This window comes from Physeter macrocephalus, chromosome 5, assembly GCF_002837175.3.
Source record: "Physeter macrocephalus isolate SW-GA chromosome 5, ASM283717v5, whole genome shotgun sequence".
Lineage (NCBI taxonomy): Eukaryota > Metazoa > Chordata > Mammalia > Artiodactyla > Physeteridae > Physeter > Physeter macrocephalus.
This window is the reverse complement of record NC_041218.1, coordinates 3200288-3227680: the sequence shown is the minus strand read 5'-3', so window position 1 is coordinate 3227680 and position 27393 is coordinate 3200288. Positions and strand designations below refer to the sequence as shown.

At 55.3% G+C, this 27393-nt stretch overlaps 1 protein-coding gene and 1 long non-coding RNA gene across 2 annotated transcripts in view; both read left to right on the top strand.

Annotated features, from left to right (window-relative positions):
• Positions 1-7640, top strand: part of DPP6 (dipeptidyl peptidase like 6) — an 824646-nt gene extending 817006 nt beyond the window's left edge. Inside the window, exons 22-26 of the mRNA XM_024129132.3 lie at positions 1861-1972; positions 3835-3893; positions 4695-4767; positions 4864-4937; positions 6893-7640. Coding sequence (XP_023984900.1) covers positions 1861-1972; positions 3835-3893; positions 4695-4767; positions 4864-4937; positions 6893-7039 — 465 coding nt within the window. The 3' untranslated portion in view covers positions 7040-7640. The remainder of the gene's footprint in view (positions 1-1860; positions 1973-3834; positions 3894-4694; positions 4768-4863; positions 4938-6892) is intronic.
• A 12229-nt stretch (positions 7641-19869) lies between these two features.
• The window catches only part of LOC102975624 (uncharacterized), a 46454-nt gene continuing 38930 nt past the window's right edge, over positions 19870-27393 (top strand). The window contains exons 1-2 of the long non-coding RNA XR_003679669.2: positions 19870-21739; positions 22935-23098. This is a non-coding gene — a long non-coding RNA (uncharacterized lncRNA). The remainder of the gene's footprint in view (positions 21740-22934; positions 23099-27393) is intronic.

Here is a 27393-nt window from a genome sequence, read left to right as displayed (position 1 = left end):
ATCATCATCACCCAGAGCCCAGAGTTTACATCAGGGATCCGTCTTGAGGTTGTGCCTTCTGTGGGTTTGGACAAATGTGTGATGGCAGGTCTCCTCATTACGGGATCGCACAGAGCAGTCTCTCTGCCCTGAAGATGCTCTGAGCTCCACCTCTTCAGCCCTCTCTCCCCCCCCCGCCAGCAGCCACCCCTCTTTTTACCGTCTCCACGGCTGTGCCTTTTCCAGAGTGTCACAGAGTCCGAGTCACATAGTGTGGCGCCTTCTCAGATGGCTTCTCTCACTTAGCCTTTAAGGGTCCTCCAGATCTTCCCATAGCGTCGTAGCGCATCTCTTTTTAGCACCAGATAGTCCACTGCCTGGATGCACCACAGTTCATCCACTCGCCTTCTGAGGGGCATCTGGGTTGCTTCCGAGGTTCGACAATTACGAACAAAGCTGCTCTGGTCATCCACGTGCAGGTTTTTGTGTGGATATCAGTTTTCAGCTTCGAGTAAATACCAAGGAGTGCAGTCACGGGATCATATGGTGAGGGGATGTTTAGTTTTGTAAGAAACCACCAAACTAAACTGTCTCTATAGTGTTTGTACCATGTTGCATTCCCACCAGCAGCGAATGAGAGTTCCTGTTTAAGTTTTCAGCTTCTTCGAGTAAATACCAAGGAGTGCAGTCACGGGATCATATGGTGAGGGGATGTTTAGTTTTGTAAGAAACCACCAAACTAAACTGTCTCTATAGTGTTTGTACCATGTTGCATTCCCACCAGCAGCGAATGAGAGTTCCTGTTGCTCTACATCCTCACCAGCATTTGATGTTGTCAGTCAACACATTTTAAAAAACAAACTGCAGAATGACTGGTAAGGCTTGGAGATTCCATTGACCATGAATATTATTTGCCAGAAACCAAAAAGACTCTTACTGTCATTAAGATTTTCCTGTTCTGCTGAAGGAGCACTATTATAATATAACAAACTCAAATATATTGATCAAAAACAGTTAATTCTACAGTGAGTTTGGCATGGCATGGACATGACAGTCTCCATCAGGTGTGTGGGTTCTACACACACCACCCTCTCGGCACACGCACTCACGCACGCCCACACCTTTGCCAGACCCGTGCCACACCCTGGTTCTCTGGGCCTTCGCTCCTCTCCCTGCCCACCTCTGCTCAGCAAGACAGCACATCTGTGCCCCCTTCCCTTTGGGTCTTGCAGGAAACGGGCGCACCTGGACCAGCCAGCACCCACGGCAGATACGGTGTAATGCTTTGCCCTCTCTGGAAGGCTCACATTGAAATTGGGGTCTTTCACGTCAGCCCCAAATAAGGGCAGTACAGGAAATGAAGGACTGACCCACGTAGACGACACGTGCGGACGTCCGTCCCGGGCAGAGCGTCCCTGAGCTGAGCGTCCTGGCGACCAGTGCTGGAGCCCTTTGACGCTGGCTCCTCGTGGGCCCGCCCTCAGCATCACAGAAGGCGGGCTGGCTCTGCCTGTAGGCACGGGAGAGGCAGCAGGGAGCGCTGCGTCGGGACGCTGGGCAGCCGCCCCACGCCCCACGCCGCCCCACGCCACACGCCGCACTCCAGTCACCGCCACCCTCCAGTCACCGCCACGTTTCATCCTCGTGTCACTCGAACACGAGGCCCAGGAGGGGGATACTTGCCTCGCGTTATATTTAGCTGGAAAGGCATTTGCGTTCATCTTTTTACCTCCCTTATAGTTCTTCAACGTTAATTTTTTTTAAAGAACGAACTACGCGACAGTGGCTGCTTGAGCCCCTGAGCTCACTGCCTGAGGCTGTTTCATGGGTGAGTTATTGACTTCGCTCCTGCCCTTCTCTCTGCCTTCCGCTCGTTCGCAGGATTACGGTGGGTACCTGAGCGCCTACATCCTGCCGGCGAAGGGCGAGAATCAAGGCCCGGTTTTCACCTGTGGCTCTGCGCTCTCCCCGATAACAGACTTCAAGCTCTACGGTAGGGCCCCCGCCCCCAGGCCTCCCTCCCTGGGCACCCGGGCCGATCACCCGCAGCGTGGCGAGGAGGCCCGCGGTGGGACCTCACAGACGGGGCCTGGGGGAGGGGGAGGGGCTCAGGCCACCTGCTCCAAGGGGTCACCGCCGCCGCGCAGTCGCGCTCCCGACGCCCGGACCCGGAGCCGGACACGGCCAGCGCCTCTGCCCGTGCTTGCGGTGGCGCGAGTGGCGCGGGCAGAGGGGAAGGGGACTCCGCGCCGCCCCCGGGGTGCGGCGGGGGCCCTCCGGCCGCCCTCCGCCCCGGCACCTGCCAGCTCCCTTCTGCGACCGGACTCCCAGGGTGGCGGGCGGCCCCCGCCTGCAGCCGCAGGACATGGCTCTGTGGGCACTGCTGGGGGTCCTCCCTCTGGTCAGCCAGCCTCTTTTCTCTGAACGTGAAGGGCTTTGTGACGTCGCCCTGTTTTTAAATGTCGGCGAGGCCCTCTCTGGGGGCTCGGAGCTGGCGTTCGGGTCAGGGCGGCAGGGAGTCTCGGCCGTCGGCCCCAACTGCGGCACCGAGCCAGCCTGACGGGGAAGCCGGGGGCTCCTGGTCGCTGGTGTGCGGAGCCCTGCTGGGGGCCTGAGGTCCCTTCGGGGCAGAGGAGCCAGCATCACTCCACGGCCGCGCCCTCCTGCGCCCCAGCCCGGCACCGTGGGCCCCGCGGAGCCGTCCAGGGACGCCGGCGCGTCCGCAGCTCCCCGGCTCTGGCAGCCCAAAGGCTCCCGGCGGACGTGCTCATCTTTGCAAGTGCTGAATGCACAGGCCGTCTCAAAAGCATGCAGGAACTCCCCCAATTCCAAATTTTAGTCACTTAAAATGATCGTCCCATGGGAATCCGTGTAACATATTCTCTGTTTTTCAAATTCAGTGAGACGGGGCTTCCCTGGTGGCGCAGTGGTTGCGCGTCCGCCTGCCGATGCAGGGGAACCGGGTTCGTGCCCCGGTCCGGGAAGATCCCACGTGCCGCGGAGCGGCTGGGCCCGTGAGCCACGGCCGCTGAGCCTGTGCGTCCGGAGCCTGTGCTCCGCAGCGGGAGAGGCCACAGCAGAGGGAGGCCCGCGTACCACAAAAAAAAAAAAAAAAAAATCAGTGAGACTTTCTCGGGGTTTTTGATCAAAGCTATTTCACATCTGCCTGAGTTGAGTGCACACAAGCGCCCAGCCCCGCGCCTTGATGTGTCTCTGCGCCTGGGGCAGCGGAGAGCCCACGTGGCCGCCTGGACCGGACTAAGGGGTCCCTGCAGCTGTAGGAGGAGCTCGGCGCCCTGGACTCCCCGACTTCCTGACGGGCGGCCTGGGTCCTCACGAGACCCGAGCCGGGGGGCAGGCAGAGCGGAGGCAGCCGACACTTCCTGAAAATAAGGGAACCTGACGGAAGCTTGCTCTTCGTATCTGTTCCCCCTTCTGGGCGTTGAAATGAAGTGGGGGCGGGGTGCGAATCCTGTTTATTTCGGAATCGGATCAGTTCGGTTTCCCTCGTGCTGCAATCCCACCACCACTAGCAGGTCTAAATGTCACTGTGGCGCCGGCCGAGTAACCCCGTAAAGACCCACGAGGTTTAGGTGCTTCTTCAGAAGCAGATGTTCCCCGGGCAAATGGAAGGGAGTCCGGCCCACCAACACTAGCAGGTCTAAATGTCACTGTGGCGCCGGCCGAGTAACCCCGTAAAGACCCACGAGGTTTAGGTGCTTCTTCAGAAGCAGATGTTCCCCGGGCAAATGGAAGGGAGTCCGGCCCCGGCCCCCAGCCCCGTCCGCAGGGCGGCCCCGGAGCCCAAAGGGGCCCCGAGGCCAAGGGCTAACGCTCTCCTCTGCTTGTGTGCAGCGTCTGCGTTTTCCGAGAGGTACTTGGGCCTCCACGGACTTGACAACAGAGCGTATGAGGTGTGTTTGGGTTAGGGTTAGGGTTTGGGGCAGAGCCACCACTTGGCAAAAACGAGGAACCCTCCGCTCTGCTTCTGCGAACCGCTCCCTCCCTCCCCCCGCGGGCCCCCCCCCCTCAACTCCCGAGGGCCCGTGTGCTCCCTCCGGTGTCAAAGCTCATTCACCGGGTGGTGACCTCTCCGAGATGGGGCTGGTTGACCATTCTGGAACCGGAGGGACAAGGCGGAAGGTGGGGAAGGGCTCAGGCTGGAGGAGTCTGTCCCAGGGCCCGCGGGCTCGGCTGTGGAGGGCCGCTGGCCCCCGCCCCCAGGGCTGCTTCTGCTGCGGGAGAGGCAGCCCTCGATGGGGGGGGTGGGGGGAGCAGGAAGCTCCAGGGACACCACCTCCTAGTCCTCGCCGCTCAGTCGGCTGAGAGTGGACATCACACATGCATCTCCTCACGGGCACCGAGGAGGCCAGAGATCTGCTGCAGGCCGGGCTGCGGCTTCAGAGCTGAAACCCCGGCGCGAACAGCGGACGCTCTGGCCAGGGCAGCACCTCCCAGTGGCATCAGTTGAATGAAGGCCCCAGACCACCTGCAGGGGAAGGAGACCCTTTCTCGCTGCTTCCTAGATCTTCTCCTGTCCCCTTCCTCTTTAAAAGGGGTTGAGGCTGGGAAAGCCCAGGCCCCTGAGAGCTTTCACAGGGCCTCCAGGAACTGTGCCCCCCGCACTGCATGGACCTCACCGTCCGGGTCAGGGTTCCTGGGCTCATCCCCTACTGCCCGCGGTGGGCGCTGACCCCCCTCTCGCCCACGTGCAGATGGCCAAGGTGGCGCACCGGGTGTCCACGCTGGAAGGGCAGCAGCTCCTGATCATCCACGCGACCGCCGACGGTGAGCCCCCGACACTGGCCACGGCGCCTCGGCGAAAGCATCGCTCTCCGTGGTGTTAACGGGTTTTGACACTTTCCTGTTTTTTTCTTTAAACAGAAAAAATCCATTTCCAGCACACCGCAGAACTCATCACGCAGCTCATTAAGGGAAAAGCTAACTACAGCTTACAGGTACAGTGCTGCACGCCTGCCCTCCCTCACACATGCCTTTGCACGGAGGAGGAGCTGGGTGGTACCCGGCCACCCGTGACTGCAAACACTCCTCTGTCACGGCCGTCGGAGGTGCTCGGGGACACGTCAGCTCAGACAGATGGGCAGTGCTTTCTTTTTCTGCCGATTGATGGCGGCTCGGTTCCAAGCTCAGGCTGTGTTTAAGCCCCTTTAGGCTCCACCACCGCCCCCCGCCCCCGCTCCCTCCCCGGCTGATGAGCGAAGGCGGGGCAGCAGCCTCACCCCCACGCTCGCTGAAGAGGGGGCTGCTGTCCCACACCGATGAGCGCGGCCTTGGCTTCACTAGCCTCCCCCCGGAAAGCACACATCTGCCAAATACTGGCTGGATGTTCCAGAACCTTCTGTGGTGCAGCAGTAGTTAAAGAGCACTGTCCTTCCCAAGAGCCCGACTCACAGCCTTGACCTCACTGGCATCAAGTGCTGACCCACCGGCTCTAGTGTAGGTGCTTTCCAGCGATGCACGATGCTGCTTCTGGAAACTTCTTCCATCTCCTTCCCGCCCTCTGGCTCACTTGGTGAGACAGGTGTGACCCCGGTGGTCTTCTCAGGTCCAGGATAAACGGGAGACTTCCTCAGCCAGGGCCCCGTCCCTCGGAGCACGGCAGCGCTGCCTGCCTCTGTCTCCCAGCCCTGGCTTTGCTGCGTGGCTGTCTCGTATAGGCCAGTGCGCGCTGGCCGGTCGGGGGAGCGCTTCCCGCAGGGAGGGAGGCCGGCCTGCGTGCTGGTGAACGCGGAGGGAGGGGCTTAGTTCACGTGACACTGGAGTTCCTTCTGAGCATGCTCAGGTCACAGTACGACGCTAAGTACGTCGTGTGCACGCGATGCAGCCGCGGAAGGTCCCACGGCAGAGCTCTGCCTGCCGGTGTGGACCACTCCCCAGATACAGGCGAAGCGAAGTCAGCAAGGTGCGGGCGATACCCACCCCAGGTCCCACTGGACACCGTGCAGGCGCGGCGAGTGTCTGAGGTACTCGATGAGCTTGTAAAGGTGACAGCTCCAGGTGAGGGCTCCAGGCGACCAGGACCCGGGTGGGAGGAGACATACTTCCTGCTCTGTAACCCTTTGTACTATTGGATGTTTAAGGTACATATAATAGCTCAATGACCACCTTCATAAATATGAAAATAAAGGTGAGTGTCATCATCTGAAGACATAAGAGGAAGACAGGGTTCAAAATGCGGGAAGCAGCCTGGTATCATGGAGAGAACATGGGCTTTGGGGCCAATTAGACTTGGCTTTGAATCCCAGCTGGGACCGGGCCCTTCGTGTGGAAGTGGTGCAGTGCCCCTGGGTACTCGGTGTCTTTACATTTGGGGATGGAATGATTAGCTGCCGTCTTCTCGGCCCTGCCTATGTCCCAGGGCTTGTTCTAAGCATTTCAGAGGTATTCCATCATTCAATTCTCACATAGCTCAATGAGCTAGATTTTATGGTGAGGTCATCTGCCTTCGACGCCGGGGTCCAGGAAAGCCCCCTGTGCACGGCACACGGTGAGTCAAACGCAGGTGCCCGTGGGAGCGAAGGTTTCCCCGCTCCCACCACGGTTATAGAGGCAGCACGGAATTCTTCCCATTTCTTTGGGAGGCCTGATGCCTGGAGGCCTGGGCCGCTCGCTGCCTCTGTGGTCCCCGAGCCCGGATCCCTGTTGCAAATTCAAACAAGCGGAGCGAGCGAGGCATTCAGAGTCTGTTAAGCGATGTGTTTTCTGATTCCGTCCCTGATTTGCTGTGGGCGCCCTCCACCTGGCAAAGCCGCGAGGAGAAGCAGCCCTGAAATGCCCTCCAGGCTGAGCTTCCGGCTGCGCGGAGCCCGGGCTGTGGGGCTCGGAGTCTCACCGGCGCCCCAGCCCACGCGGAGGGCGGCCACGCGGGTCACTCCTCACGCCTCTCTTGCAGATATACCCGGACGAGAGCCACTACTTCAGCAGCGCCCCCCTGCAGCAGCACCTGTACCGAGCCCTCATCAGCTTCTTCGTGGAGTGCTTCAGGATCCAGGACAAACTCCCGACAGCCGCAGCAAAAGAGGACGAGGAGGAGGACTGACCGAGCCAGCCCGGAGCACAGCCTGGCGCTTCCTGGGACAGTGGACACCGACTGGGGAACCCCGCCTCGCTCTCCCTCAGGGGCCTGGGCTGGGGGCGGGAAGCGCCACCTTCCCAACGTGTGTGTTTCTGGTCCTGAAGGCAGTTTTGCTCCAGAAACAAGCTCCTCCCCGGGTGGAGATGCCTCGTCGCTCACAAGGGCTTCCACGGAGCTTGGAACCATCGCCACGCCAGAGTGACGGGCACCTCCCCGCGACCCCTCCCCGAGGAACAAAGCAAAGGATGGATGGCAGTGCAGAAGCTGGCCCCGGAATTCGAGCTCGCGAGCGGGAGCGTTTAGACCCGGCCTCCGCTCGGGTACCGCTTCCACTCCAGAGCATCATACCCCGTCTGATGTCGCCGCGCCGTGGACCAACTAGAGCACAATTATTTTCCCAGTACTTGTCCATAGATTGGCTGGCTCCTTCCTGTAATTAGGACATTCTGCATTTTAAGGGGCTGTACGAAGTGTTACTGTAGCTACGCTAATGGTTAACCTTATGGAATTAATTCGTATTTTTCTATGTTTTTTACCTGACACTGTCTCTGGTCATGGGGTTGCTTTGCTGTGCTTTTTTTTTTTTTTTTTTTTTTTTTTGCTTTGTTTTGCTTTGTTTCGTTCAGTCAGTATGTAGGCTTTGCACTTGTTTGGATAAAGAAACAGATCAGAAGTAACTAACTGCTCTCTCCTCAACTCAACATCATCTTTAGACTTTGTGGAGACATTTCAGAACACTGAGAGGGAACAAAACATCCAATACTCTTCACTAAAAAAAGTCATAAAGAAAACCTGTCTCCCAGCAAGCTGCATTAGGATCTGGCTTAGATTCACATTGTCCATCTCTCTGTGCCCTTAGGCCCATCCTTTTCCTCCCTGATAAGCCGTCAGGTCTCTTCAGGTGACGTTTGGTTAAAAAACATGAACAAAGTGTTGACTCCGCCTCCAGGCCTGTCACGTGTGCTGGGGTGACCGGAACCCTGGAGGCAAGTGAGGCCCGCGCCAGTGTCACCCCCACCCTGGGGTGGCTCTGTCCCTCCCTGCCGCACGCAAGCAGTGTCGTCGATGTCCCTAGCCTTGTAAGACATCCTCTGACCAGGCGCACAGCCAGCATCCCGTGTATATTTCACTTTGTTGTATATAAAGACGGGAATGCGGTCGGGCGTCGCACCGCGTCCCCTGCCCTCCGCCCGGTTTTCACCGTGTTTCGCCTGCATGCCCGCAGCCTGGCTGAGCTGCTCTCTCTACAAGTGCTTGTTGGAAATACGTGGATGACCGTCATCTCCTCTGGAGCTTGTTGACAACGCGAGTGTCATTTCGGATTTCTCCCGCTCCCGGTCCCCCTGGGAAGGGGTGCTCCGTGACATTCTTATCAGCGGAGAAGATATGTCCATGTCACTTCCGGTGTTTGGGGGTTTGGGTCTCACCTACACGAGCTTTGACTGTCAGTTGTACTTCGTTCGATTGGAAGATCTCCGTCACAGGATTGTTTTTCGGGGGCTGCATCACCATTTGGGAAGAGGATGAACGTGCCGAGCAGCAGGACCACCCTGAGCGCTGCGCGGCCACGCTTTGGCCATTTCAGCGGGCTCGACCGACTGCAAAGGCAACTCAGTCTGCAGAGGGAAGCCGGCTCTGGCCACAGGACCTGGCAGGAGGGAGTGAGGACGTGGCATGGTAGTGTCTGTTCATCCATGGAATAAAACATTATTTTACCACTTGGATAGCTCTTTTCTTGCTTATCCCCCACCATCTCACCTTAGAAAGTGTACAGATGTTCACGAAGTCTTTCAGGTACTCATTGATGCGTCCCCAAGGGCCTGTGTGCAGCACATAAAACCTGCATCTGTGGTGGCCGCGGCTTGATGGTAGTAGGAAGGACAGGACCAGTCAGATATATCAAAGTCCGAAATCAACCAGAAAAGAGAATTTGAGTTTCGTCTTAAAAGTTTCAGGGTGGGGCTTCCCTGGTGGCGCAGTGGTTGAGAGCCTTCCTGCCGATGCAGGGGACGCGGGTTCGTGCCCCGGTCCGGGAAGATCCCACGTGTCGCGGAGCGGCTGGGCCCGTGAGCCATGGCCGCTGAGCCTGCGCGTCCGGAGCCTGGGCTCCGCAACGGGAGAGGCCACAGCAGTGAGAGGCCCGTGTAATGGGAAAAAAAAAAAAAAAGTTTCAGGGTGACGCCATAGAGGTGTTCCCTAACACTGAGAGTAACGTTGGCTGTCAGTTGAGGCCACTGCATTGCCCGCTAGCAAACTTGAGAAAAACCTGCCTCTGTTAGAAGTTCACTCATTTTTGTTGTTGTTCATTCAGTAAGTCTGATGTAGCCCAGCCTGAAAGCAGAGAGACTGGTTGAATAAACCTTTCCAAACGGTCAAGCAGCTGCTGCCTCAGAGAAACGGGCTGTCAGTCCAGTCACCCCAACTGAATGCTGTCACCCTTCTTGACCAAGAATCAAGAAGCAGAGGAGAGAGAACAAAACAGCCAGATGCAGCAGAGCTCACCCCAAGCCCAGTGTGTCAGCCTCCCACCCGCGGTCACACGAGCAGCCCCGGCCTCGCCCCACTCGCCCAGGAAGGAGGCCACCTCCTCCCCGCCGCCTTCTGCCAGGACCGGCCCTGAAAGCAGACACTGGCCTTGAGCACTGGGACCACCCCAGTTCCACGCAGTGGGAAGCCGGCCTGGGAGAGCCCGGAGCCTGCACCTGCCCTGTGTGTGTGAGGTGAAGTGTGTGACACATGTGACTGTGGTTGCTTGTTTCCATTTTTAATTAGTTTTAAAATGTTTTAATAAGACCATGAAGCTGTGGAACTCCAGAGCCCAGTACAGGGAGCACAGCCCTAACCCGGGGGCACCCCTCTTCCTCGGCATCTCCTGGGACACAGCTGCCTCGTTCACAGGGGTGCCGTGGTTGGGGGAGGGCGGCATGTGTACCCCTGGCCTGAACACACGCTGCCCCTCCCTCTCTCGCCTGACCTGTCAGTCCCAGAAAAATGATTTCGTGCAGGATTAGTTGCCTTCCCAAAGCCCCTGTTAAAAACCTCAGTGTCACAAGAGAGGCTGGAAGGATATTTCAGAGATGCCCTTGGGCCTCCTCTGTCAGCAAGTGGCTGTGAGCTCTCGGGACAATCACAAGAGGAAGGAACAGGAAGCCTGTTAGCACGTGGTACACACACTTAGGATATCCAGACCGTGTATACAAGTAGAACTCTGCCCCACGACCTGCAGCAACCAGCCCCGGGCGGCCAGGACTCGGCCAGCATCTGACAGTTTCCTAATGTCTGCCCCCACTTCCAACTTGGGACCAACGGGGGAAAACCTAACACATCCCCTAGGCAGTAAGAGCCCTGCCCCAGCCCCCAGGGCACCCCTGAGGCCCCTCTCCCACCGAGAAGCTGTCCCGCTCCCCCGTCTGCCTTCAGTCTCTGTGGAGCACGTGTGAGGGTGGTCGGCCCCCACACTGCAGCCAGCTCTGGGGAAGCAGACTCTGCTTGCTCTGAATTGGGTGTGCATCAGTCAGCTAGGGCTGCATAACAAAGCACCACAGACTGGGCAGCTTAAACAACAGGAATTTATTTCTCACAGTCTGGAGGCTGGAAGTTGAAGCTCAAAGTGCCAGCGAATTAGGTTCCCAGTGAGAACCCTCTTCCTGGTTCATAGATGGCCACCCTCTGGCTGTGTCCTCACCCAGCAGAAAAAGGGGGAGAGCTCTGGTCTTTCCTTGTCTTATAAGGACACTAATCCCATCATGGGGGCCTCATCCTCACAGCCTCATCTAACCCTAATCACCTCCCAAAAGCCCATCTCCAAGAACCATCTTATTAGGACTTAGAGCTTCAACATATGAATGGGCGTGGGAGGGAGACACACATTCAGTCCGTAACACGCGGTTCTCATCTTCACGCAGGCATTCTAGAGAGAAAATAGAGCTGCCGAGGAGCAGGTGGGGACCCTGGGGGCAAGTGGGAGGGAGAGGACCCAGCCTCGGGGACATTGCTTCATGGGTGGGGCTTCTCAGGGGGTCTGGACGGGCAGGTCTCTGGGCGCTGGTCCTGAGAGGCCTGGGCTCCCTTCTGCAAACCACAAACTCCAAAAAGCCGTTCACCACCTGAATCTCATCACTCACACTACACAGATAGGGGATTAGAAGCCCTGAGAAGGCAAGGGAGTTGCCCAAAATCACACAGCAAGGCAGCTACAGCCCTACGTTGCTTTCCCCTCGCATTGTTTTCTTTCACGATAAGCAAAGCGCAGGCCTCCCTCCTGGGTCTGGCACGTTCCTCTGGGCACCAGCACTGGGCCCCAAGCACAGCCCCTGGCCAACGCAGAACCAGGCTTGCTGGAAAGGGTGTCAAGGTCTAGATTCCGAGCAAATGACAAATCCATGGATGCTTCCAATTCCTGTTCAGTTCAAGCCTCTTTTCTAGGAAATCTCTCATTGGATCAGCCTGCCAGGCAGCCTCTGAAGCCGTATAAGCTGTGTCTTTAATATTGCCCAGATGGGCTCTGAAGCCACTACAAGTATGGGAGTAACATCTGGAAACAGAACAGCCTGAACTGGTCACACCCTCTAGATCAAAGACCCTCAACTCTGATGCACATCGGAATCCACCGGGCACTTTGTAAAGTAGACCCCCGAGCCCCAGGATGAGGACGTACACGTGTACACACGCAAACACACACATGCCTGAGAAGCACTGCACTGAATGATATCGCCCCACAGAACCTGCGCAGGAGTCCCCAAGGCTGCCGCGTGGCAGCTCCCACGACACCCTCCAGAGGCCCCTGTCTGTCTTCTCCTTCCCCCTCTCTGGTCCCTGAAGGTCAAGCAGACTCCCGGGTCAAAAGGTGGGCTCTCCATGCTGGGGGCGGCAGAGAAGGAGGGACACGCCTGGGCCCCCAGAGCATGGCTGCACCCCAGCCCTGGGCCCCTCCTGCTCATCTTGGGCTTTTCCACTTCCTGCAGCCCCCACATCACCATGAGGCCTGGTCACGCAGGCCAACCCCCCAGAAGCGTCGGTGTTGGGGCCGGACTCCCACACATACTCAGGAGGGCGTTCTCAGAAGGCAGTGGGTTATTTCCACTCATGAGACCACATTTTTACCCAAAGGCTGATGGAACCCGGTTGGTTCGAATGTATTTTACTGCCAGGATTCTTTGTAGATGAGAGGGTATGTTTTTCTCATAAATTTATTTATTTTATGCTTGGCAGTATTGGGTCTTCGATGCTGCACACGGGCTTTCTCTACTTGTGGCAAACAGGGGCTGCTCTTCATTGCAGTGCGCGGGTTTCTCATTGCGGTGGCTTCTCTTGTTGCGGAGCACGGGCTCTAGGCGCGCGGGCTTCAGTAGCTGTGGCTCGCGGGCTCTAGAGCGCAGGCTCAGTAGTTGTGGCGCCCTGGCTTAGTTGCTCCACGGCATGTGGGATCTTCCCAGACCAGGGCTCGAACCCGTGTCCCCTTCATTGGCAGGTGGATTCTTAACCACTGCGCCACCGGGGAAGTCCAAGAGGGTATATTTTTTTTAATGACTATATTTGGTATAGTAACATATAGAGATACGGCAAATTCACTGACTGGTGAAGAAATGGGCCCGATAATACCTCCAAATTCTGCTTTCAAAGACATTAAGATTGTTAGAGCTGTAGGGCTTGGATTACATCAGATGTCTGGTTTTGGGGGGTTTTTTTTGTTTGTTTTGCTTTTTTCGGTACGCGGGCCTCTCGCCGCCGTGGCCTCTCCCGTTGCGGAGCACAGGCTCCGGACGCGCAGGCGCAGCGGCCACGGCTCACGGGCCCAGCCGCTCCGCGGCACGTGGGATCCTCCCGGACCGGGGCACGACCCCGCGTCCCCCGCATCGGCAGGCGGGCTCTCAACCACTGCGCCACCAGGGAAGCCCCAGATGTCTGGTTTTTAAACAGACTTTTAAACAAACCACTTTTACAGAAACCTTAATGTTGTCTAAACGTCAGAACAATCATTCACTGAAGGAAGATGGCCCACGGAGCTGGATTCCGGTGATCGTCTTGGGGGTGGGCTGTCAACCGCATGTCTGAAAGGAAGCTGAAAGGAAGCTCGGGAAGTAATGATCTGTAGTTACAGCTGCTTCCTGTGGGAGAAACGCTTCCACTACCACCCACCTCACAGCCCTGAGAACAGAATGGGGGACGAGGTGTGAAACCCCTTCTCGGGCCACTTAGCAGTGGTGAGATTCCTGGCCGGGGGCCCTTCATTGTGGCTAGTGTGGTAAGTCAACGGGACGGGCTTCTAGGGCCGGAGGATGTCAGCTGAGGGAGGAGTTACGGGCGTGTAACAAAACCACACCCTCCATCGTGGCCCTGTGTCTTCAGTGGCACCGGGGATCTCCCTGACATCGAGCCCGCCCCCTGCCCCGCCCCCTGCCCCGCCCCCCCATGACAAGCCCCTGGGGGCAGGGAAAGCGTTGATTTCTTCTGCATCCTGCCCTGCACTGCCCTCCCCGCACAGGGCCAGCGCTGGGCTGTGAGCAGCGGAAGGGGACGGGAGGCGCTGGCAGCACGTGGTGCGGGGAGCTGCCCCCGGAGGTGGGACCACCGCTCGTTCTCAAGCCTTGGGAATCCCACCCCACAGGCGGACCCTCTGCTGTTCTGGAGCAGGGGGAGCACCCTGAGGGGCTGGAGCTTCTCTGGAGCTTTACGGAGCTCACTAACTGGCAGCAGGCTGTCCGGGGAGCGCCGTGCAAGTCAAAGGCCATGAACGGTGGGTGGGGCCTCCCTGCTCCGGCGTAAGAGCCTCTCAGCAATGCTCGGGCTCCTGCAAAACTCTTCAGGCTTCACCAATCTCACAGCACGCAGCTGTGGGCACTTCAGCACAAACCCGGCAAATGTGTCTTCAGTTATTCAATCACTAGGCTCAGGGACCTAATCAACTGCTTGAAAGTTCCGTTTGTATAAAGTGTCAGTTACCGAAGAGTTTCAGTGCTGAGCTCCTCTGTCTGGGAGAGTAAGGTTCTCTCTCTCCTTTCTCTCCCCTTTTTACTCTCTCCCCAGAGCAGTCCTGCTGAATCGGCAGCTCAGAGAGGCCCAGCCCGGCGGGAATAGGAGAGCGGGGGGCGGGCACAGGAGGGGGCCCGGAGGACGGGGTGCAGGGGGTGGCAGCAGGCCTGGTGGGCTGCCTTTCTGGATCGGGGTGAGCGCGGCTCCACCGTGCTCTGGTGGCGGGACCCGGTGATCTGCTGGTCTTTCTGAACTTCCGTTGCATTATTTGTAAAAAAGAATGGCAGGGGTACTAGTTGCCTGGGGCTGCTGTTAACATAGTGCCGCAAACCGGGCAGCTTAAACACCAGAAACGTGTGCTCTCCCGATTCTAGAGGCCAAAGTCCGGATCGAGGCGTCGGCGGGGCCGGGCTCCTGAAGGCTGCAGGGAGGGATCTGAAAGCCTCCTCCGGCGTCTGGTGGTCCCTTGGTTGGGGCAGCAGAACTCCAACCTTCAAATGGCATCGTCCCTGTGTGCCTGCCTGTCTGTGTCCACGTTTCCCCTTTCCATGAGGACACCCCTCCCACTGGATTAGGACCCACCCTAACGAGCTCATCTTCACTTGCTCCTCTGTGGTGATGAAGAAAAGACCTCCAAATTAGGTCCCATTCGGAGGCGCTGGCGGTAAGTTAGGACCGGCGGGTGCGAGGCAGTGAGGCAGCTCAGTCCCTAAAGCAGGGTTTCCTACCAGGGAATAATCTGGACGTGGGGGGAGGAAGGAGGCACCGGGGCTGGAGGGTGGGAGCAGGCCCTGCCCCCCCGCCACACCCCGTCCTCTGCAGGAGGCAGCTCCAGCGGCCAGGCTGCTTCTGGAGGGAACAGGAGCTGGGCCCACCGTGTCCTCTGCGCTCCTGGGAAGGGGGCGGCCGCAGCATCGCCGGACCCTGCAGGGCTCCCCGCTTCCTCAGGCGTCTCTGAGAGCCCGGATTCTCCCAACATCCACCTCGGGAGAGACGGGAGGTGCCAGGAACCGTCCGCGGGCCTGCTGTCGGCTCACTGGTCAGGGAAAGGCCACAGGGCCGGCTGCATATGCCCGGAGGAGCCCAGTGCAGCGTGGGGCTGAGTGGCCAGCTCCCTCTCGAAACCCAGGGAAGTGCTCCCGTGTCTCTCAGGGGTTCACCCATGCCACTGAAGGCCTTTAATTTGAGAAAATCGCAAAATGCAGCTTAATGGCAAGGGGGAGGTGCAGCCCTCCCCCCAGGTTGGCCTAGAAAAACCCTTCCCTGAAAACCATCGGGGACTTCCGGCTTTTTGAGCACGAGCTGCCCATTCTCCTTCCTCGGCCCCTGCAATTAACCTTTCTCGGCTCCAAATTTTGCTCAGCCTCACTGTGCGTCAGGCACACGAACTTGGGGTCGACCACAGTTTGTCCTGAGGGAGCCATCTTTACTACCACCGACAGCTTGGTTTTACCAAAATATCCTGCCAGTCACGGAGGGTAAATTTCCTAAGAACACCCTTGGGAGAGTGGCGGGCTTTCTGCTGGTGGGGATCCGTCGCTCAATGGCACACGCTTTCTCACCTCCCAGGACCGAGTGGACATATGGCCAGCGAGCGAGGTACAAACCCAACCAGCAAGAACGGTTTGACACCTGCTGCGCCTGGCAGGCTGGGAGCTTCTCAGAGGAGCTGGGCTGGCCCTGGACCAGCCATCCCGTCCCCTGGCCTCCCAGAGAGAACGATTCCGACAAGGAGAGGCCGTGAGGACAGAGAGGCCGGGCACCGCGTGCAGGCCACAGGCTTCAGAGTCAGATGGACCACCCTCCACCTGCCTGCTGTGTGTCCTGGGGCAAGTGTCCTAACTAACCTCTCAGGGCCCAAGTTCCTCCTTCGTGAGGCAGAGACTAACTCGGAGGGAACGGTGATGTGAGCGTCGGTGGAATCTCCTGGCCTGCAGTAGTCAGTAAACTGAAGCTGATATTATTCAGAACGACTAGAATACTTTTTTTTTTTTAACCAAAGAGCTGGAAGGATGCCTGGCCATTTGCATTTCAAGTTTCCTAAACTACAACCAGAAAAATCTCTGGGAAACAGGTTTCCAGGCGCTGCAGGTGGGCGGGCTCTAGTCCGTTGGAAAGTGATGCGTGGGCCGAGGCATCCCGGGAGCGCGGGCCACGTGAGCCGGGCGCTGGGTCACCGGGTGGCCGCGGGGGGCGGGGGCCGGGGTGAGCCCCGTCTGCGCCTGCGCCGTCCGCTCCCACCGCGCCGGGGAAGGCGCAGCCCACGCACCCGGAGGGGCAGGTGGGCCCCGGCGGCCGTGAGGCGCGGAGATCGGGGCGAGCGGGCGGGCCTCCGCCGGGCCCCGTCCGAAACCCCGGGAGCCGAGGGCCGGGGTCACCGCGAGGCTGCGCCGGGGCCCGTCCAGAGGCCGGGGGCGAGCGGCGCGCGGGCGGGCTCGGCGCCTGCGGGGCTGCGCGCTCGGCCGGCCGGCAGGGGGCGCAGGGGGCGCGCGGAGCCTGCGTTCCGGGGGACGGCCGCCCGCGGGGGCCACGCGGCCGGAGCTGCAGGGGCGGGCGCGGGGGCGGCGGCTGGGAGAGGACGCAGGCCGGGGTCAGAGCTGCGGCCCGCGAAGGGGGCCCGGCCTGAGGGCAGCGGCGGGCACTTGGGGGCCACCCCACCCCGGGCAGCGCCCGCCGGCTCTCGGCTCTGTCCGGCTCATTCTTCCCGGCCGCCGGAGGCTGCGCCGGAGCCCGTCCAGAGGCCGGGGGCGAGCGGCGCGCGGGCGGGCTCGGCGCCTGCGGGGCTGCGCGCTCGGCCGGCCGGCAGGGGGCGCAGGGGGCGCGCGGAGCCTGCGTTCCGGGGGACGGCCGCCCGCGGGGGCCACGCGGCCGGAGCTGCAGGGGCGGGCGCGGGGGCGGCGGCTGGGAGAGGACGCAGGCCGGGGTCAGAGCTGCGGCCCGCGAAGGGAGCCCGGCCTGAGGGCAGCGGCGGGCACTTGGGGGCCACCCCACCCCGGGCAGCGCCCGCCGGCTCTCGGCTCTGTCCGGCTCATTCTTCCCGGCCGCCGCCTCGTGCTCCGGAGCTGGGGACCCGGGGGCGGGCAGGAGAGGCCTCGCTCGCCCAGGACCTGCTCGGGGACCCTGCCCGCGCTGGTGATCGATCGTCGAGTCCCTATCACAGGCCTCCTTGGGGTGAGGAAACAGCTGGGGACGAAGGAAAACTCGAGATCCCAGCAGGGCAGATTCGCCCTCCACCCCAGCGCCGTGTCCCTGCCTGCAGCCTGTGCCTGGATTCCATTTCCAGGCCGACTGGTGAGCGCCCAAGGTCCCGGAGAACGCCTGGGGTACCAGCGGCAGGTCGTGGCCTTGGGTGGAGGGGGATGCCCAGACCCCCCATGACCGTACAGCTGCCACAGGCCACCTGCAGCTCAGACATCTGACTGCGAATCCGTGGATCACGAGTCAAATCCTTTTCACCTGCCCTCACTAATCAAGGTCAGTTAAGACTTGCGTGTCCACCAGGCAGCACGTAACCTAAACAATAAGCTGTTTGCCCGGGTTGTTTCCCAGCAGCTTGGAATCAGCTGCGTCCAGTCGGAGCTGAGCTGGTTGGGGCCGGACGGGACCACCGATTCCCGAGCCGGGCCTGCGCGAGGGCCCGCCCCGCGCCCTTTAGCCCGTGCAGCGGCCTGTAGCCCAGCTACGCCTGCGCAGAAGGAATCCCGCACCTTTCTCCAATCGACACCTTTCCCGGCGCTCCCCACGCCTCAGGCGGCCCTGCTTCTTTATTCGTTATCGCGTAAATACCCCGAGCCCCTTCCCTTCCGGGACGCCGAGCTGAGATTTGCCCTCCCATCTCCCGGCTTGGCCGCCTCGCCAACGGAACCGGGCGTCTCGGCGTTTGGCTTGCTGTAGTGCATCAGCCAAGAGGGACCTGGTTGGGTACCAACTGCACAGGGACACTGCAGCTCGGGACCGCTGACTCTGCCGCCGCCTCTACCAGTTTGTGGTTTTGGAAACATCAGGTAACGTTGGCTTCAGGCAGAATTTTCTCATTTGGGGCTTCTCCGTGAATGACACGCCTTGCCCGTGTCTTGGGGCGTTCGTGGGGGGGGCCCTGCAGCCCTCCCCTCACAGGAGCTGTGCCCTCCGCCGGGGCTCCCTGCTCCGAGCTGTTCACTGACACTTGAAGTGCATGGTCCCTGCGGTTTCTGTGGCTCTTCTTTGGGGACAAGCAGTATTCTTACAGGCGCTTCTTCTCAGGGAGTCTAACCAGGGCTGTTAACTGAGCAGTTGACTAGCATCTGTAAATTCGTCAGTCTGTGCCGAAATCTGGTGATGTAACTGTCTTCAGGACTAGCGAGTATGCCCCCTCTTCCATGCTTCGTTTTAAGGTATTATTCCACAGAGCTGCTTTTGTTTCCTGCGCTTCACTGATCCCAGAGCAACGGTGTTGCTAGTTCTCCTGGGCTGTTGAAATGAGCTTTACCAGCGGTGAAAAAGAGCTGTGAATTGTGCCATCTTGTCACCAGTTCTTAAACTCTGATACTGTTGTATCCACGCTCAGAAAATAACTTTGTTTCTTATTATATACAGGCCGTGGCTTTCAAATGTTCAAGCATTTTTCTGGGGAAAATAGATATTGTGTGTGTGTGTGTGTGTGTGTGTGTCTAGGTGCCAACATAATTAGCATGCTGTCATTCCTTCTCTAGATAACTTTCCATAGAAAAGGACATTATTCTAAGGAAGAGAAGTGTCACTGTCCACAGTCCAAGACCGGCATCATCTTCACTCTGTTGTCGAATGATACCAGGTGACGGCCATGACAGCAATCATACCTAATTTCTGTATTAGGAAAAAATCCGAAAATAGTAAATTGAAATAAAAACCAAGTATCTTACATGCATATGGAAAACACAGTTTACCAGTGATAAATCCCAACTAAAAATAATCAGGACAGCTGGGGGTGTTTTATTGTTTTTTTATTGTTTTTGTTTTTTAGCAATTTCGGGGGAAGTGCCCCGTGCTTTGTTCACCGTTACGTCTCCAGGGCAGGCGCTGCAATAAAATCATCAGAAAGAGAAGACTACTGCTGGAAAAGTGTACAAATGGGGCTCAAACAACACGTTAGCAGTTGTCAATCGTGTCAGTACAAGCCACGCCCCTGCCTCTGACACACCTGCCCGGCGTGTCACGCTGGCGGCGAGTTAGGCGGCGAGTTAGTCTAAGGTGCAGGTGATGCTGGAGTTTAGGTCTCGAATTCTGGAAGGTCGCACTCAAGACGTGACTGGGAGGGGGGCCTGTTTTGTTGTTCTTGTTAAGATGGATCTGTGGTCTCGGTAATGACCTTATAAAATCTCGTCTTCTCCCCAGATAACGCGCAGCAGGGCAGCTGCCTCGTTCTCAGAACTCTCCGGGCTTCTCCACACGGGCTCTGGGCTCTGGGCCCTGGGTCGGGCCTGCGGTGCCCTTGAGCCTGACCGCCGGGGTCAGGGAGGCAGCAGAGGTCAGACGCGTCTCCTTCTCTGTTCCGCTCACGGTCCGAGGCCCAGAGGGAAGCAGGAGGCCGCTGTACGCTGGCGGGGACAGTCCTCTGCTCGGTGTCAGAGGGACGAGGACCCGGGAGACGTGCAGCACGGCCGGTGTGACGCTCCTGTCACGCCGATGGGACGCGACACCGGGAGCGGAGCCGTGAGGCCCCCGACAGCCAGGGCGGCGCAGCCTGTCTGCAGAGACCCGCCTGCTTCCCTGAAGCCTCTGCACATCCCCGGGAGAGCGGGCCTTCCCTCTCTGTGCGGGACGCGAGCGGAGGCACGTTTCCCCCGCCCAGTGAGGGAAAGGAGTCCAGGAGCCGCGCAGGCTGCCTTCGGCGGGCAGCGGCCCCGCGGAAGGTCCCAGTGGGAAGCTGTGGGCACGTGGGGGCCCGAGCAGGGCTGCCCGCGCTGCCCTCGGGAGGGGCCGGGCGCTTCGGCTGCCGTGGCTTCTCGGGGCCACCCGGTCATCGGACGTGGCCCGCGGAGCGTGCGTCATCCAGCGCTCAGCTCGCGGCCTCGTCGGGCAGCTGTGTAACAGGATTCTCACAGGGCACCTCCCTGCGTGGAGAAAGCACGCCCACCCTCCGTCCCGCGCGTCAGGACCGCCCCCCACGGCACGAGCCCCTCCTCCCCTTCCTTCCGGGGCCCAGGGACCAGCTTTGGGGCCCGTGCCACTCACACTCCAGACGTCAGACGCGTGTGTCTCTGGGACGGGCTCTCACGCCTGCATCCTGGGCAGCCGGGCCCTCCGGGTGCTGGGCGCCTGCAGCGCTGTTGCAGGCGGGGCTGCCGTCGCTAACCGCGTGACGCGGGCTGAGTCGGAGGAGAACTGCCTGGCTCCACGGGGCCTGCTCTGCTCCCCGCGCGGCGCCCCCTTTCCAGCAGTGACGGTCTCGGTGTGTCGCCTTGGCCTCTAAGATCTAGATGCATAACCTCAGAAGCCCTAGAGCTTTGAAACCGAAAACCAAAGCCCTACGCAGCTCAGTGGGCAGACAGCCCAGCCTCCAAAGTCTGAAAGTTGGCTTTGACCACTGATGTCTGGGTTCTCGTCGCTTTTGTGGAGCGGCAGGTATTCAGAGGGCCTCCTCCTGTCTCTCCAGAACTGCTTCTCCAGCCGTTGTTCTTTGGTTTAGCACAGTAAATGCTGGCTCTTTTCTGGGTCAAAACCCTTTTCAGATGTAATGGAAGCTACAGAAAAACGTGGACGTGCACGCGCGCGCACTCTCCGATACATTTGGTTATAATTTAATTCTGTGTGTGGATTTGCGGTTTTGAAAACTTGGTTTTAGAGCGTTCAGTGACGGTCTCGAGGACAGAAGGTGCCCACGATAGAATCTTTCCGATCTCCTCTTCACCGCTTGCTGGCTTAACTAGCGTTGTCTCCTTTTTCTCTTTTTAAAAAATGGTGAAATACACATATAACTTCCCATTTTAGCTGTTTTTAAGTGTATAATTAAGCGGCGTTAGGTACCTTCACAATGTTGTGTGGCCATCGTCACCGCCCATCTCCAGAACTTTCCATCGTCCCAAACTGAAACTCTGTCCCCATTAAACACTAGCTTCCCCTTCATCCCCACCCCCTGGAGCCCCTGGCCCCCACCATCTACTTCCTGCCTCTGTGAATTTGACCTCTCCAGGCACCTCATGTGAGTAGAATCTTATAGCATTTGCCCTTTTGTGACGGGCCTATTTCACTTAGTATTACATCCTCAAGGTTCAGCCACATTGAATTTCCTGAATTTTTTCCTTCCTTTCAGAATTTCCTTCCTTTTTAAGGCTGAATCATATTCTGGTGTATGTATGGACCACATTTTGTTTATACATCAGTGGGTATACACTTGGTTTGCTTCCAGGTTTTGGTTATTGTGAATAATGCTGCTACGAACATGTATACATGTCTCATGGAGACCTTGCTTTCAGTTCTTTGGGGTACGTACCCAGTAGAATTGCTGGATCATATGATAATTCTTTTTAAAAAATTTGAGGAGCTACCATAATGTTTTCCACCATGGCTGTACCTTTTTATGTTTCTGCCGACGGTGCATAAGGGTGCCAATTTCTCCACATCCTCACCAACACTTAACTGTGATTTTTGTTTGTTTTGTTTTTGGATGGCGGCCATCCTGATGGGTGTGAGGGGGCGTCTCATAGTTGTGCTTTTCCCTGGTGATCAGTGATGGTGAGCATCTTTTCTTGTGCTTAGTGGCCATTTATACATCTTCTTCGGAGAAATGTCTATTCAAGTCCTTTGCTCATTTTATTTTACTTACTTATTTATTTTTTTAACATCTTTATTGGAGTATAATTGCTTTACAATGGTATCTTAGTTTCTGCTGTATAACAAAGCGAATCAGCTATACACATACATACATCCCCATAGCTCCTCCCTCTTGCGTCTCCCTCCCTCCCACCCTTCCTATCCCACCCCTCTAGGGGGTCACAAAGCAGTGAGCTGATCTCCCTGTGCTATGCGGCTGCTTTCCACTAGCTATCTTACATTTGGTAGTGTGTATATGTCCATGCCACTCTCTCACTTTGTCCCAGCTTACCCTTCCCCCTCCCCGTGTCCTCAAGTCCATTCTTTACGTCTGTGTGTTTATTCCTGTCCCACCCCTAGGTTCTTCAGATCCATTTTTTTTTAAGATTCCATATATATGTGTTAGCATATGGTATTTTTCTCTTTCTGACTGACTTCACTCTGTATGACAGACTCCAGGTCCATCCACCTCACTACAAACAACTCTATTTCGTTTCTTTTTATGGCTGAGTGATATTCCACTGTATATGTGTGCCGCATCTTCTTTATCCATCTGTCAGTGGACACTTAGGTCCTTTGCGCGTTTTAGAATCAGGTTGTCTTTTTGTTGAGTTGTAGTACTTCCTTTTATATTCTGGATATTAGCCCCTATCAGGTACAGGCTTGCAATGTTTCCCCCAGCCTACGGGTTGCCTTTTTACTCTGTTGTGCCTTTTGAAACACTAAGGTTTTAAGTTTTGACGTGGTCCAACTGATCCGTTTTTTTTTGTTGTTGTCGTTGCTTGTGCTTTGCCACAGCAGTGGAGAAATAGATTGAAGAGTAAGTGCCACCTCCGAGGCATTTGTTATACTGTGTCACAGCGCTAAAGCTATAAGAGGAAGAAGCTACAGAGACAGCCTGGGAGCATCAGGAAAAGCTTTCCAGGCCTTAGTGAGGAGGGAAGCTTGCCAGGTGGGAATGGAAATTCCCTCGTACAGGGAGCAGCAAGGAAACCTGTGTGACGGCTGGGAATGAGGGGGTGGGGTGAGGATGTCACAAGAGATTAAGAAAGACGTGAAACATCGCAATTTGGTCCTTCCCTCTTTCTAGCATGTGACGACCAGAATTCTATTTCAGATAAATTGCTCTTGCAAAAGACTGGAGGACACTGGGAAAGGGAAGAGACCGGAGGCCCGGAGGCAACTAGAAGCCTGTTCAGATTTCCGGGAGGGACAGGAATCCGCCGGCGGGGACGGTGACCGAGCAGCGTGAACGCCTGTGCAGCCAAGTGAACGAAGCAGGTGAGGCATAGACAGGAGGTGTGGGGAGGGGACAGCTGAAGGTGACGTGCTTGTGGCCGAGTGTGCACGGCAGGTGAGTGAGGAGCTGCAGGAGAGAGCAGGTCGCCTGGGGCAGGTTGAGATCCATGCAGGGTGCGCAGGAGACGGCGAGACTCCCCACAAGCGTAGACCTTGGCTTGAGCGCTTTTTAATTCAACAAGATTAGGTGATTTCAGGAACTGAGTAGCACGTGGTTTAGAGTTGAGGATAGTTGTCTCATCAGCCTCGTTCTTTTCTGCGCTACAATATTTAAATAGTGTTGCGTGGCTGTTACTAAAGTACTTTTTCTTAATTACTCAATATTTGCAGGATTAAGACATGTTAACTTTTCCTGTTGAGACTGTAAAACCCCTGGAGGGCAAGGATACTCGTTATTTCTAACATGTTTCTTCTCAGTGCCTAGTCCGCTACAGATGATCTGTCACGTATGAGGGGAAACGTACTTTAAAAAAAAAAAAATTATTTTATGGGGCTTCCCTGGTGGTGCAGTGGTTGGAAGTCCGCCTGCCGATGCAGGGGACGCGGGTTCGTGCGCCGGTCCGGGAAGATCCCACGTGCCGCGGAGCGGCTGGGCCCGTGAGCCGTGGCCGCCGAGCCTGCGCGTCCGGAGCCTGTGCTCCGCGATGGGAGAGTACTTTTTCTTAATTACTCAATATTTGCAGGATTAAGACATGTTAACTTTTCCTGTTGAGACTGTAAAACCCCTGGAGGGCAAGGATACGCGTTATTTCTTCCATGTTTCTTCTCAGTGCCTAGTCCGCTACAGATGATCTGTCACGTATGAGGGGAAACGTACTTTAAAAAAAAAAAAATTATTTTATGGGGCTTCCCTGGTGGTGCAGTGGTTGGAAGTCCGCCTGCCGATGCAGGGGAGGCGGGTTCGTGCGCCGGTCCGGGAAGATCCCACGTGCCGCGGAGCGGCTGGGCCCGTGAGCCGTGGCCGCCGAGCCTGCGCGTCCGGAGCCTGTGCTCCGCGATGGGAGAGGCCACAGCAGTGAGAGGCCCGCGTACCGCAAAAAAAAAAAAAAATATTTTATGGAAATATAGTTGATTTACAACGTTGTGTTAATTTTTGCTGTACAGCAGAGTGATTCAGTTATACACATAAATACACTCTTTTTCATATTCTTTTCCATTATGGTTTATCATAGGATATGGAATACAGTTCCCTGTGCTCTACAGTAGGACCTTGTTTATCCATTCTGTATATAATAGCTTATATCTGCTAACCCCAACTCCCAGTCCATCCCTCCCCCCACTCCCTGCCTCTTGGCAACCACAAGTCTGTTCCCTATGTCTGTGAGTCTCTTTCTGCTTCCCAGATAAGATTCCACATATAAGGGATATCATATGGTATTTGTCTTTCTCCGCCTGACTGATTTCACTTAGTATGATAATCTCAAGGTCCATCTGTGTAGCTGCAAATGGCATTATTTCATTCCTTTTTATGGCTGAGTAGTATTCCACTGTGTATATATAGCCCAGCTTCTCTATCCATTCCTCTGTCGATGGACATTTAGGTGGCTTCCATGCCCTGGCTATTGTAAATAGTGCTGCTATGAACGCTGGAGAGCATGTATCTTTTTGAATTAGAGTTTTCTCCGCATAGATGCCCAGGAGTGGGATTGCTGGATCCTATGGTGGCTCTATTTTCAGTTTTTTGAAGCGCCTCCATACTGTTCTCCACAGTGGCTGCACCAATTTACATTCCCACCGACAGTGTAGGAAGGCTACCTTTACTCCACACCCTCTGCAGCATTTGTTGTTTATAGACTTTTTGATGATGGCCATTCTGACCTGTGTGAGGTGGTACCTCATAGTTTTGATTTGCATTTTTCTGATAACTAGCGGTGCTGAACATCTTTTCATGTGCCTGTTGGCCATCTATGTCTACTTTAGAGAAATGTCTATTTAGATCTTCTTCCCATTTTTTTTTGATATTGAGTTGTATGAGCTGTTTGTGTATTTTGGACATTAATCCCTTGTCAGTTGCATCGTTTGCAAATATTTTTTCCTAGTCAGTAGGTTGTCTTTTTCTTTACAGTTTCCTTTGCTGTGCAAAAGCTTATGTTTGATTAGGTCCCATTTGTTTGTTTTTGCTTTTATTTCTACTGCCTTGGGAGGCTGACCTAAGAAAACATTGGTACCTTTTATGTCAGAGAATGTTTTCCCTGTGTTCTCTTCTAGGAGTTTTATGGTGTCATGTCTTATGTTTAAGTCTTTAAGCCATTTTGAGTTTATTTTTGTGTATGGTGTGAGGGTGTGTTCTAACTTCATTGATACACATGCGGCTGTCCAACTTTCCCAACTGTCTTTTTCTCATTGTAATTCTTGCCTCCTTTGTCGAAGATTAATTGACTCTAGGTGTGTGGGTTTATTTCTGGGATCTCTGTTGTGTTCCATGGGTCCATATATCTGTTTTTGTGCCAGTACCATGCGCTGTTTTGATTACTGTAGCTTTGTAGTGTTGTCTGAAGTCTGGGAGGGTTACATCTCCTGCTTGGTTCTTTTCCCTCAGGATTGCTTTGGGAATATTTTGGGTCTTTTATGGTTCCATGTAAATTTTAGGATTATTTGTTCTAGTTCTGTGAAAAATGTCATGGGTAATTTGATAGGGATTGCATTAAATCTATAGATTGCTTTAGGTAGTACAGCCATTTTAACAATGTTAATTCTTCCAATCCAAGAGCATGGGATATCCTTCCATTTCTTTGACTCCTCTTTAGTTTCCTTCATTAATGTTTTATAGTTTTCAGCCCATAAGTCTTTCACCTCATTGGTCAGATTTATTCCTAAGTATTTTTTGATGTGATTTTAAACAGGATTGTTTTTTACATTCCCTTTCTGATATTTCATTGTTAATGTAAAAAAATGCAACCAACTTCTGTATGTTAATCTTGTATCCTGCTACCTTGCTGAATTCATTTATCAGTTCTAGTAGTTTTTGCATGGAGTCTTTAGGGTTTTCTATATATATCATGCTATATGAATATAATGACAATTTTACCTCTTACCTACCAATTTGGATACCTTTTTATTTCTTGTCTGATTGCTGTGGTTAGGACTTCCAATACTCTTTTGAATAGCAGTGGTGAGAGTGGGCATCCTTGTCTTGTTCCAGATCTTAGCAAGAATGCTTTTAGGTTTTCACCTTTGAGTATTATGTTGGCTGTTGGTTTGTCATAAATAGCTTTTGTTATGTTGAAATGTTCCCTCTATACCCACTTTTGTAAGCATTTTTTAAATCATGAATGGATGTTGAATTTTATCAAATGCTTTTTCTGCATCTGTTGAGATGATCATGTGGTTTTTGTCTTTTGTTGATGTCGTGTATTACATTAATTTTTGCGTGTGTTGAACTATCCTTGTGACCCTGGGATGAATCCAGCTTGGTCATGGGTATGATCTTTTTTTATATGTTGTTGGATTCGGTTTGCTAATGTTTTGTTGAGAATTTTTGCATCTATATTCAAACATATTGGCCTGTAATTTTCTTTTTTTGGTAGTGTCCTTTTCTGGTTTTGCTATTGGGGTGATGGTGGCTTCATAGAATGTCTTTGGGAGTGTTCCCTCCTCTTCAGTCTTTTGGAAGAGTTTGAGAATGATTGGTTTAAGTTTTTCTTTGTGTGCTTGGTAGAATTTGCCTGTAAAGCCATCTGGTCTTGGACTTTTGTAGAGAGTTGTTATTATTATTATTATTATTACAGATTCTATTTCACTTCCAGTGATAGGTCTGTTCAAATTATCTTCTTGATTCAGTTTTGATGGGCTGTGTGTTTCTAGAAAGTTGTCCATTTCTTCTAGGTTGTCCAGTTTGTTGTCATATAATTGTTCACAGTATTCTCTTATGGTTTCGTATGGTTTTCTGTGGTATCGGTTGTAATTTCTTCTCTTTTATTTATTGTCTTTGGGTCCTCTCTCTTTTCTTGGTGAGCCTGGCCAGAGGTTTGTCAATTTTGTTTACCCTTTCAAAGAAGCAGCTCTTGGTTTTATTGATTTTTTTTCTATGACTTTAGGTTTTGTCTGTTCTTTTTCTAATTCTTCTAGGTGGTAGGTTAGGTTTTTTATTTGAGATTTTTCTTGATTCTTTTTAAAAATTTTTTATTTTATTATTATTATTTTTTTCGGGACGCGGGCCTCTCACTGCCGTGGCCTCTCCCTCTGCAGAGCACAGGCTCCGGACGCGCAGGCTCAGCGGCCATGGTTCACGGGCCCAGCCGCTCCGCAGCACACGGGATCCTCCCGGACCAGGGCAC